This window comes from Populus trichocarpa, chromosome 2 (assembly GCF_000002775.5).
Source record: "Populus trichocarpa isolate Nisqually-1 chromosome 2, P.trichocarpa_v4.1, whole genome shotgun sequence".
NCBI classification, from domain to species: Eukaryota; Viridiplantae; Streptophyta; class Magnoliopsida; order Malpighiales; family Salicaceae; genus Populus; species Populus trichocarpa.
In genome coordinates, this window is record NC_037286.2 from 23,155,133 (window position 1) to 23,167,716 (window position 12,584).

Below are 12,584 nucleotides of genomic sequence, written 5' to 3' on the forward strand. Positions count from 1 at the left end.
CTGGTCAAAACAACATGTAGCTAGCACTGCATGTGGGATGTTTAGGGATCAAATACGCATATCAGTCTTGAAATGCAGATCAAACATGGAAAAGCAGGACCGCAGCCATATCAGTGTCTTTTAACCATGCACAGAACAAGCCAAAGGTAGGCAACCGAGTTTATCCCATATTGTCCTGTCTATGCCTCCAAGTGACAGGACTATGTTCTATACAATAATTTTATGACATCGATGAAGCACATGATAAAACAAATGAATAGCTGTTCAAGAATATGCAAGGCAGTGTCCAGAAACCATGTCGGACAAATTGCCAGGCAATCAAAACTGAGAGAAACTAGATCCTGGTCTATCTGGTTCAAACACAACGCTTTTTCACAAAAATTGTAGCATATAAGAATGTTAAGATTAAACATCCACCTAAATAAGTAAAGAGAAAAAAAAAATATAGGCAGTCTAGTTTTATTTACTACCTCAACCGCAAATCTCCTTCTGTGCAAACATAGCAGCAACTCCATAGGTCCTCTAGGTTATTGATGCCAGATCACCGGCCGAGAAGAATTTCGTGGCAATAAGGCTGTACGTTTACTTGACGCATAGATAACCAAGGGTATAGACTAATTTGCATTGTGCAATTTGGGGTCGTGAACCAACATAGGGCAGACCATCACTTCCCGTGTGGTAAGTAAGGCCAGCTTATGCTGATTGAATATGATTATCAAGAAACTCAAGGTCCTAATCAGACTGTTTCTATGATCCGAAGTTTTTGTATGCTTCTAAAACAGGCTAGATTCTCCAACCTAAAAAGCAGTCACCCTTGAATCAGAACATTCTAAATTTCGAACTAGTCTCTTGGCTTAAAGAAAGGAAAAGGGCTAATGTTTCTAAACAGAAGATAGGTTAACAGTTTGTAATCATGTCAGAGGTCAGCCCTTTCATGATGAGAGAAGGACAGATTATCAGGGAACAGGTAAGTAAAGGGTCATGGAGGATGAGTAAGTATAGAAGTGACACCTGAAACTTTACCTGTCATACAAGTCTCGCTAGACTTAGCGGTACATGGAAATATAGTACAGTTGAATATCATAAATTCATAATTCCTGAACCAAATTCTAAAACCCGAAACTAAAAGCTCAGCTCATTTTGCCTAGCCAACCACCCAAACCCTGAAAAAAGCCTAGGAGTAGGGAAGATATATCTTGTTGCAGGATTCTATTTTCATAAATAATGGAGTCAAATCCTCAGCTCAAATTCTTTGACAGTAGTGACTCTCGAGATTTACACCTGAGCATAACAACATGAATACAAGCCAGTTAAAGAAAATGGAGATTACCAGTTAATTGATGGATTAACCATCAGCTAAAGGCAAGACTGTAGGATGGAATCCCAAGAAAATACAGAGAGAAATTTAAAAAAACCAAGCTGAGAAGAACTGTGAAGTAGTAAAAACTCCATAACAATTGTAAATGGAAACGTATAATGAAGCTGAAATAACTCTCATCGTATGATGAAGCTTAAGCCTTTTATTCCCGAACTTTAATATCATGAAAGTATATAACTCTCATCAATCTAAGAAACTTACACCACAAAAAGTGACCCGATATGGATAGCACACATATTTTGTATTCATAGTACAACAAATTAACATATAAATTGAACTTATATCGAATGTATCACCTGAAATCACCTCAACCGAATTACTCCTGTCTCCCTTATCTTCTGTAGGCAGGACGCCAATTTTCATCATACCGCTGCCTCCTCAAATTAATTTCCCCTTTCGACTCCATCAAATCCAAACAGCGTCCATGCCACATGAGAAATTCTCTGCTCTCCACTACTCTCCATAATAAAAGAACCCAAGCAAACACACTGGATGGAAGCATCAGACCTGCTAAACAGATTCTCTGCTGATGAAATTTACAAGATGAAATGGATAACCCACAAGTAACCTTAGCCGCACGCTACAGGAAATCCCTCCCAAAATTCTCCTGTTCAAGTTCATATCCTACCTTCCCAGGTTGACTCTGCATGAAAATTACAAAACATTAGACCAAAAACACAATTGTCAAAAACATCACATCAAATCAACGTAAAGATCCCTCTCAGCCCTTAAAAAATAATTCCATTCAAGAAAAAATGAATTTGTAATCCACACTATTCCGTTCAACTTTGCTGAATTTCCATGAAAAAATGAAGCTCAAAACACCAAAAAAATTTGATTAAATCTTATCGTAACCAAATCAACTCAGCTAATCTTAGAAAATCAAATTAATAACAATTAAAAGCAATGAAACTAAACCTTGGCAACAGTATCAGCAATAAACTTTCGATGCCGAAGAGCTACAATTTCCTCATTACGAACAGCAACACAATCTCTGGGCATCTCAAACAAGGAAAGTGAAAATTGCTTAAAAACAACACCAACATCGAAATAAATAAGACCTGAACTCGGCACATCAACTCGAATCCCTTTAACAGGAAACCACAGAAACAACTCCTGCGACGAAATCCCCGATAAAGCTCCGATCTGCCCGTAACTCAAACTGCCCGTAACATTCATATCGTAATGCAATTCACTCTCAAACTTCGCATTGCAAGCCTGATCCAAGTGTACCTCGAAACGCCCCGTTTCATCGATCTTGAATTCCTTCACTCCCTTCGGTAGCAACCCTATGGGGAGCCCGTGCGCTTTTAAGACATCGTATATCGATTTTTCCTGATCGGAATAGACGGTTGTGATTGATATTACAAGAAATGAAAGGTAACAAATTAAACGAAGCATTTTATTTTTCTTCCTGTGGTTAGAGCATGAATTTAATTTAATGGTTATTTACAGTTTGGGGAATGTGAATTAGGGTTAGGGTTTAAGGATTTGTTTTGGAGAGAGAATGGTGGAGGAATGGAGGAACTTGGAGAAGTAGTCGGAGGAGAAGAACAAGACAGCGGTGCCAGCTTGCATCCAGCAATGATTAGGAGGATGATCAATTATTGGCATTGATTAGGTACTGTTTGGTAATGTGAAAGTTATTGTTTTTTTAAAGTTTTTTTTAATATATTAAAATAATATATATTTTTATTTTTTAAAATTTATTTTTATTATTAGCATATTAAAATAATTTAACAATATAAAAAATATTTTTTTCAAAAATACAATATCATTGTAAAAATAAACATTGTTTTATAAGACCCAAGATGTAGTCAATCCAACCTAAGGTCTAGGTTATACCATGGTTGTAAAATCTAACCTAGAAATTGACTCCGGATAACACTAGTGTTAGGAGGTCAACTCCAAAAAAGAATTTAAAAATCAAAATAGCATTGTTTTGATAAAATAAAAAATAAAAATAAAAACCAACATATTAAAGGTTGTGTTTTAACCAGATCAAGTCATGAATCAACTGGGTTAACTTATGTTTTTAATCGAAACAATTATATTTTTTTTTATTTTTTTAGCCCAAATAGATTTAGGTTTTAGGTCAGTCAGATCTCAGGCCGGTCTAAATTTTAGGTTTCGAGATAAAAAGATTGGTAGATTTACATGATAAACCAATTTCCTATTTGTTCCCCTCAACCAATAGAAAATTGTCATGTGTCATCGGAACACATTTGGGACGTGGATCGAAGAGTGGGTGTTTAGGGTCTATTTGGGAGTAGGGTGAAGATTGTTTTTCAAAGTACTTTTTACTTGAAAATATATCAAAATAATTTGTTTATTATTTTTAAAAAATTATTTTTGACATCAATACATCAAAATGATCCAAAAACACCCAAAAAATTAATTTGAAGCTAAAAATAATAATATTGTATTAAAAAATAATATATATATATATATATATATATTAAATGAAAAAATTATAAAAATTATACATATATATCTTATATTAATATTGAAATATGTATATATCATATTGTATTAAAACAAATCTGGATGTTTTACAAATATATCAATATAATATAAATATATATTTCAGGTATGTTTTGGGTTGTGTTTAACAATAATCATGCCCTACCCATTACCTATCAAGTAAAATAATTATATAAAAAATATTCATTCATTCGAATTAGGTTGATACACATCTATTTTGAATTAAATTATCATCCCTAAGTACATGTAGAGAACATGATTTAACAAGTGGTGAAAAAAATTGCTTTGGGTAAACATTATAATTTTTTAAAAAAATCTCGTTTTACACAAGTCAATTCAATTTATTTTTCAATATAATAACATTGTTTTAGATTATTTTAAAAAAAATTAGTTCAATTAAAAAATCTTGTCCACATCAAACTCAATAAGCATGGATGAACTTGCAAGACAAACAAGGTTTTATTAAGTATAAAACTAAAAGGTACGAGGAAAATATTGTTTCCCTATACTCATTAGTATTATAGATTATAACATTAATTGACAAAACAATTTCATTTTAAGCCCTTTTTTCCTTTGTTTTTTTTTTTAATTTAGTCCTTATATGATGTGTTTATAGGGATTTAGAGTTGATAAATTATTTTAATTTGTTTTTTATATGATTGCCGCGGTATCAATAAAACATCTCAACATTGGGTTGGTATCAGAAAAATATCTTAGGATTGCGGTATGGCCTATTTTTTTAAAAGTTTAGTTAAATAAAAAATAATTTAAATAAATTAGGTTATTAAACTTTGTGGTGTCAATGACTCGGTTTGCGAGTTTTGTGAGGTAACATTGGTTGTTCTAGTTCACGAGTTTAGTAGTGGTTTTACTTTTTACTAATTGAACTCGATTATTTAATTGTTTATTTTTCTCTTTATCATATATTTAAAAAAATAGTTTTAGAAAAAAAATATTATTAAAATTTTGAAAGTTCATGAGCCTATTGACGAGTTCAGCGAGTTTAACTTTAAAAAAAATATTTGTTTTCATTTCATCCTTCGATATTGGGTTGATTGAGAATTGAGTTTCATAATTTGTTTTTTTTTTCTATAAGGTTATCATAGCCTTAAAAAAAGTCTCAATATTGATTTGATGCTTGATTTTGCAATCGTCTATTTTTGTTATCATATAGTTAAATAAAAAAAAGTTTACAAAAAAAAAAGTTATTAATCCCAATCAAGTCCATTACACAGTTTGCGGGTTTAACGTGTTGACCTAAGTTACCCGATTTACAGGTTTAGCCATCAAATCTGATATGTTTGTTTTTTAGTTTTTGGTCCTTTAATTTTTCTAATTGTTTTTTTATTTTATTCTTCTTCAATATTGGATTGGTTGAAAAATAAAATTCATGGTTTATTTTTTTCTACTTTGTATAGGGTTATTAAGATCTCAAATAAACATCTTTTTTAGGGTTAATGTTCAATTTTGCAAGTATCTAATTTTACCATAAAATTAAATAAAAATATCTTTTAATAAAAAAAAAAGTTATTAAACCCATTAAAATCCATTACTCAGGTCATAGGGTGACCGAGGTCGATCAAATCTAGAATCATCTTAATATTAAAAAAATATTGTCTTAATGTTTTTTTCAAAATTATGTCATGTTTTTACTTGTCATCTAAGTTTTCTTTGAACTCATTCAAAAAAATTGCTTTGGGTAAACATCATAATTTTTTTTTAAATCTCGATTTTACACAAGTAAATTCAATTTATTTTTTCAATATAATAACATTGTTTTAGATTATTTTTTAAAAAAATTAGTTCAATAAAAAAATGTTCTCCACATCAAACTCAATAAACATGGATGAACTTGTAAGATAAACAAGGTTTTATTAAGTATAAAACTAAAAGGTACGAGGAAAATATTGTTTTCCCACACCCATTAGTATTATGGATTATAACAGCAATTGACAAATATTTTTCATTTTAAGCCCTTTTTTCCTTTGTTTTTTCTTAATTTAGTCCTTATATGATGTGTTTATAGAGATTTAGAGTTGATAAATTATTTTAATTTGTTTTTTATATAATTGTCGTGGTATCAATAAAACATCCCAACGTTGGGTTGGTATCAGAAAAATATCTTAGGATTGCGGTATGATCTATTTTTTAAAAAGTTTAGTTAAATAAAAAATGATTTAAATAAATTGGGTTATTAAACTTTATGGAGTCAATGACTCGTTTGCGAGTTTGGTGAGGTAACATTGGTTGTTCCGGTTCACGAGTTTAGTACGTAGTGGTTTTACTTTTTACTAATTGAACTCGATTATTTAATTGTTTATTTTTCTCTTTATCATATATTTAAAAAAATAGTTTTAGAAAAAAAAAATTATTAAAATTTTGAAAGTTCAAGGGCCTGTTGACGAGTTTAGCTTAAAAAAAAATATTTGTTTCGATTTTATCATTCAATATTGGACTGATTGAGAATTGAGTTTCATAATTTGTTTTTTTTTTCTATAAGATTATCATAGTCTTAAAAAAAGTTTCAATATTGATTTGATGCTTGATTTTGCAATCGTCTATTTTTGTTATCATATAGTTAAATAAAAAATAGTTTACAAAAAAAAAGTTATTAATCCCAATCGAGTTCATTACACAGTTTGCGGGTTTAACGTGTTGACCTGAGTTACCCGATTGACGGGTTTAGCCATCAAACCTGATATGTTTGTTTTTTAGTTTTTGGTCCTTTAATTTTTCTAATTGTTTTTTTATTTCATTCTTCTTCAATATTGAATTGGTTGAAAAATAAAATTCATGGTTTATTTTTTTCTACTTTGTATAGGGTTATCAAGATCTCAAATAAACATCTTTTTTAGGGTTGATGCTCAATTTTACAAGTATCTAATTTTACTATAAAATTAAATAAAAATATCTTTTAATAAAAAAACAAAGTTATTAAAACCATTGAAATCCATTACCCAGGTCACAGGGTGACCGAGGTCGATTAAATCTAGCATCGTCTCAATATTAAAAAAATTATCGTCTTAATTTTTTTTCAATATTATATCATATTTTTACTTGTCATCCAAGTTTTCTTTGAACTCATTAAATTGAATGATTCACTTTGAATTAGATCTCACGCGGTTTAATTCGAAACTCGAGTTAGACATGAAACCTGGCTGGTAAGTTTTAAAATCGAACCATTTGATTGAATTTAATAATACTGTCAAATTTTTTGGTACTTTTAATATTTTTTTTAAATTTAAAAAAATAATCTAACTTACAACAAAATACGATAAACATAATAGTAAATAAGATAACAACTTGACAAAAAAATTCTGCCGCCGGATCACTGTTTGGATGCTATTTTATAATGATTTATTAACTTCACTCCCATCGGTAAAAAAAAGACAACAAAAAAGAATAATAATAATAATAATATAACCTTTGACTTGATCAAGTTGAAAGTAATCTATGAATAGGGAAAGGAAGGGCGAGACATGGCATGTGAAGGTTGGGCATGAAGTATGATTATGATTTTGTCTTCACATGTAATAATAAACAATAATTTCGTTACTATTAATGGTAGAGGATTTATTCCTAAGCATGTCTCCATGAATAATTGTATTCTTGTCATGTTGGTTCGACAAACGTATCATGTTTTGCTTTACCAACTTCGTTTGTTTGTAGAAATGTATATTGCTAGGCCCTACAGATCCATAATACTCAAGTTATTGAAATATACTTGATTTGAAAGAAAAAAAATATTAAATTGATTTTTTTAATATTTACTAATTATTTTGATGTGTAATATAATTAAATAAAATCGCTCTTGTTTTATATATACAATAAAATAAAAGAGAATGACGTGTCTTACCTACAAAATTAGGGTTTGGAATTTTTATTCAACAAAAAAAAAATTGATGAAAACACGCAACAACACTATAACACTTAAATAAATAAATAAATATTATGTACCTGAATATAATTTAAACTAAAATGATAATACTTTCTTGTATAAAAGGAGGGAGTGGCGTCAAGTGCACAAGTGTTATGGTAAAGTTTTCTTTCTTTTTTCTCCTCCTCCACCTCATTAACTTTTATTAATTTACAGTGATCTAACATTAAAATTACTTGTTATGGTAAATTAGAGTTTATCTTAACCTTTTTTTAAAAAAAAAAAACGCTTAACAAACATGTGCAAATTACATAAAATATTTAACAATCACTAACAGTAAATAGATTAAGGGGTAACATTGTATGATACTCAGTGTTTTTGGTAAATTTGATAAAATTAAAAGGTTTGATACTTAATTATTAATAGGCAATATAAGTTTCCTTTGCAATATAAAAAGATAAAAAAAAATAGGGTAAAAAAAACCATAGCTATGAAACCTGACCCAACTCATGACCCGACTCAAGGCTCAGATCATAGGTTATATGAATTAATCCGAGTTGACTCGGGTTAATCTATATTTTAAAATCATTATGTTAAAATGATGACATTTTATTTCTTAAAAGAAGAGTTAAATTGAGTTTCACTCGGGACTCTCAAGAATGTCATTCTGTTTAGTCTCCTCTGAATAGTGTAATTATCTACGGGTGTCTGGTGCAGCCGATGACCGTGACACTAAGACATTATGTGTTGTTGAGTGTGTTAAGACTTGTTAGGATGACAATGTCTGATTTTGCCCTTGAGTTGCCAATATAGCCCGAATGAGAAGTTGCACTTGACTGGTGAGTTGTTTAAGTTTCGGTTGGGTAGAAGTGTTCGTGGTAACATGTAGATTTGTCTTGCGTCTTTACCCAAGTATATCTTGATTGTGTGTCATGAAATGACTTGAAAATATTAAAAACAAGCTTTAAAAACTAATGGTTTTTTTATCAGTTCCTCACAAACGGTGCCAATTGATGAATCTCAAAATCCAAGATGGTTAGAAATAAGGCTGACGTGTTGGGTAATCAATTAATATCTTAGTTCAAGCAATCTGATTCGTTCTTCCTATATAAGGTATCTAATGAGGTATCTAATGACTTGATATGAAAAGTTTAGGTGGTTGATAATTAGTGGTGTCTGGTAAATCAAGGTGACTGGTGACTGGTAACTGGTACTTGCAAAAAGTCTCATTTAATGAATATGAGGACTTTCAAATGTTTAAGTCAGTTACTTTGTAGAGAGAGAAAGTGCAATGATAATTTAGAGAGATAGACTCTGAAAATATATATGCTAAAAGTGTTCAGAATGAAGAGATTATGAACCTTGAGTTGGAAATATTCATAGTGCATTTATAACATATGAATTTTGTTATTTTATAGAAGAGAGAAGTTAAAGTGTAATTTCATTCTTGTGACATTTTGAATTGTATTCTACTCAAAACAATATATATTGGATCATTATAAAATATTGAGAGATTCACGTGGGGTTCTGAAAAAACTCTTAAGGGAATGCCTTGCTCGAGCCTATTAAAAATAAAAAATAAATCTAAACGAGATGCTAGGATCCAAGCATGCTAGGCTCGGGCATGGTAGCCCAAGCCCATGGGGATACCAGGTGCATGCCCAGATGGTGGGCTATCATTCTTGAGCCTATGCACCTCGGTAAAAGTTGGGCTCATGTGTAACAGTCTGAGCTTATAGGGGTGTTTTTGGATTTTTTTTAGGAAAGGATTTAAGCTTTTTGAAGGGTTTTTTGATCCTTTAAATTTGAATTTATCACCTCTTTACATTCATGAAAAAACTCAGTAATAAAAACTATTTAACATGATCATGGCTCTTTTTTCTTGTTTCATAAAGTCTTTTGCTTCCAAAATCATGTATCGAAAACCCACCAATCCCTTATATCACTCTTAATGATTTTTTTGAACCCGGTTTATGCTGACCATAATCTTCTATAGATATGTGGACCATATACTAACCTAAACCTAGTACATATTTCATATGACCTATAGTAATCGATTATTACTTTTAGCCATAAGATTTTTCAGAATATACTGATTTTTTTTTTGGTACAAAACCAATGAAACCCTTGCAATTTCAAATTTTCCTTGCTAAGTTGGAAAATATTTAATGTATAATGTTTGCTATAATATACTTCAGAAAAATATAAAAATCAACAAGGATAAATAAATTATATAACAAAAAAGAATGGTGGTTTAAATGGTAGATTATTTGATATAGGAGTGCAATATGTTTTTTTTAAAAAAATTTCACTTGAAAAAATATTAAAATATTTTTTTTCATATTATTTCTTTTATTTTTTAACATCGTGATATCAAAATAAAAAAAAAACTAAAAATAATATTAATTTAATATTTTTCTCAAATAAAATATATTTTTAGTAGCGGTACGCAGCCATAAGTACAAGGCTAGTTCTATGGAAATAATGGGGCCAAATGTGTTGCTTGGAAGTGAATATTATCGAGTATTGAGATAACAACATGGCCACAAGATACGTGCGACATGGATTCTTATGTTGAGGTGGATGGTCGTCCAATCGGTTTCTTCACTTCAATTTTAGTTTGTTGGGCTTGGCTTAAAGCCTAAATATTTGGGTTCGGGTTTTTTTTTTTTTTTCTTAGAGTTAATATTTTTATTTTTAATTTATTTTTTAAAAATAAATTAAAAAAAGGACTAAATCAAAACTAAAACTCAATTATTGAATAGAAGAAGGCGAATATTGAACAAATCAAACCGCTAGTTTTTAACATATTATCTTTTAGCAAAAATATGAAATCTTAAATTTTAGTTAAAAATAGTTTATAATATATAATTAAATATAATCGCTATTGTTTTTTATATATAATAAAATAAAGGAGAATAACGTGTCTTACCTACAAAATTGGGGTTTGGAATTTTTATTCGAGGAAAAAAATTGATGAAAACATGCAACAATAAAATAACACTTAAAAAATAAATATTATGTACCTAAATATAATTATAAGAAAAGCTAAATGAAGTGGGGAAAACACTATTAACTTTTCTCACAAAACATTGTGGATTGCTATAGTGTTTCTATATATTTATTTTACATATAGTTTTTTTTATTATGATTTTTTTCGAAATTATTTTTGTTGATTTTATTTTTTAATATTGAGATAGTTGAGAATTTATTTTTGTAATTTTTTTCTTTTTATAAGGTTAGTATGGTTTGCAGGTTTGTCGAAGTAACCCAGGTTGTCCTAGTTTTATGAATGTGATGAGTTTTTTTTAACTGAACTTGGTTTTTTTATAGTCTATTTTTTTCATATTGTTAAAATAAATAGTTTTAAAGAAAAACCATGTTATTAAATTTTATGAGGTAACAAAAATTAAAGGATGTGGGGGAAACTATTGTTCATCCAACACCCATTACACTGTGGATTTCATAATCCAGAGTGTTTTGCTTTCTTTTTTCCTTTTCCTTTTCTTGTTTTTGAATTTTTGTTATGTTTTTTACCATGAAAAAATTACCACAAAGCCCTTGAATGCAAGGCTAAAAATTTGAAATGGCATGGGTAATGTCATAATTACGTTGTTTGACCAAACATGAAAATACAAAATCACTCACGTGTAGAAAGCATTGAATTATTTTAATTAAGGGTTAAATTCATTATTTTATTGTGCATTTACAAACACAATTACTAAAATAACCCTACTCAATTCCCAAAAGATATTCACGTCCTGTGAAAAGACCATCCTACCCCCGAAACAAAGATAAAAGAGAAAATGACCAAGGGGTAAGACAATAATTACACTATTGAAAAACATTTTACACATGATTTTTTTTTGTTATGATTTTTTTTAAAATTATTTTTGTTGATTTTATTTTTTAATATTGAGATGGTTGAGAATTTAGCTTTTTAATTTTTTTCTTGTCTTTTTATAAAGTTAGCGTGGTTTGCGAGTTTGTCGAAGTAACCCAGGTTACCTCAGTTTATGGATGTGATGGGTTTTTTTTTTTAATTAAATTTAGCTTTTTTATAGTCTATTTTTTTCTCATATTGTTAAAAAAATAGGTTTAGAGAAAATTCATGTTATTAAACTTTATGATGTAACAAAAATTAAAGAATGTGGGGGAAACCATTGTTCACCCAACACCCATTGCACTGTGGATTATATAATCCACAATGTTTTCCTTTGTTTTTTTGTTATAATTTTTTTTTTCATATCTATTTTTATTGATCTCATCTTTTAAAATTGAGAGTGTTAGGAATTTAGCTCTGTAATTTACTTATTTTTATTTTTTCTTTATATGAGGTTAGTATGGTTTACGAGTTTATCAAGGTAACCCAGGTTGCCCCAGTTTACGAGTTTGGTGGGTTGTCTTTTTTATATTTTTTAATTGAACTTGATTTTTTTTATAGTCTATTTTTTTCTCATATAGTTAAAAAATAATTTTAGAGAAAAGTCATGTTATTAAACTTTATAAAGTAACAAAAAATAAAAGATGTGAGGAAACTATTGTTCATCAACGCATATTGCATCGTGAATGACAATAGTAATTCACAGTGTTTTGCTTTCTTTCTTTTTTCTTTATGTTTTTGAATTTTTGTTATGATTTTTTTTTCAAATTTGTTTTTGTCGATTTCATCTTTTAATATTGAGATGATTGAAAATTTGGCTTCATAATTTATTTTGTTTTATTTTCCTTTTATATAAGGTTAGCATGGTTTGTGAGTTTGCCAGAATAACCCAGGTTGCCCTGGTTTACGAGTATGGTGTGGTGTCTTTTTTTTTTAATTGAACCTGATTTTTTTATCGTCTA

General features: G+C 29.4%; 1 protein-coding gene across 2 annotated transcripts; it reads right to left on the reverse strand.

Moving 5' to 3' along the window:
• Nucleotides 1–1,005: 1,005 nt before the first annotated feature.
• Nucleotides 1,006–2,980, reverse strand: LOC7488612 (uncharacterized). Of its 2 annotated transcripts, XR_002980615.2 has the most exons (3): nucleotides 2,297–2,969; nucleotides 1,675–2,021; nucleotides 1,006–1,281 (listed from the first exon to the last, which is right to left on the reverse strand). XR_002980615.2 is itself a non-coding variant. In XM_024596283.2 (2 exons), exons 1-2 carry the CDS (start codon nucleotides 2,777–2,779, stop codon nucleotides 1,959–1,961), a joined length of 546 nt encoding a protein of 181 aa, XP_024452051.1. In that variant the 5' UTR covers nucleotides 2,780–2,980; the 3' UTR covers nucleotides 1,478–1,958. The 2 variants fall into 2 exon arrangements, 1 of the variants encoding a protein (XP_024452051.1); XM_024596283.2 differs by lacking the exon at nucleotides 1,006–1,281 and having other exon boundaries at nucleotides 1,478–2,021; nucleotides 2,297–2,980.
• Between the last annotated feature and the right edge of the window lie 9,604 nt (nucleotides 2,981–12,584).

Excerpts from the sequence above, each read along its gene's own strand:
- LOC7488612 (XM_024596283.2), bottom strand. The coding sequence starts at position 2,779 with ATGCTTCGTTTAATTTGTTACCTTTCATTTCTTGTAATATCAATCACA. Across the intron at positions 2,022-2,296 it reads TTGCTGATACTGTTGCCAAG|AGTCAACCTGGGAAGGTAGG; the intron begins GTTTAGTTTCAT and ends ATTTTCATGCAG.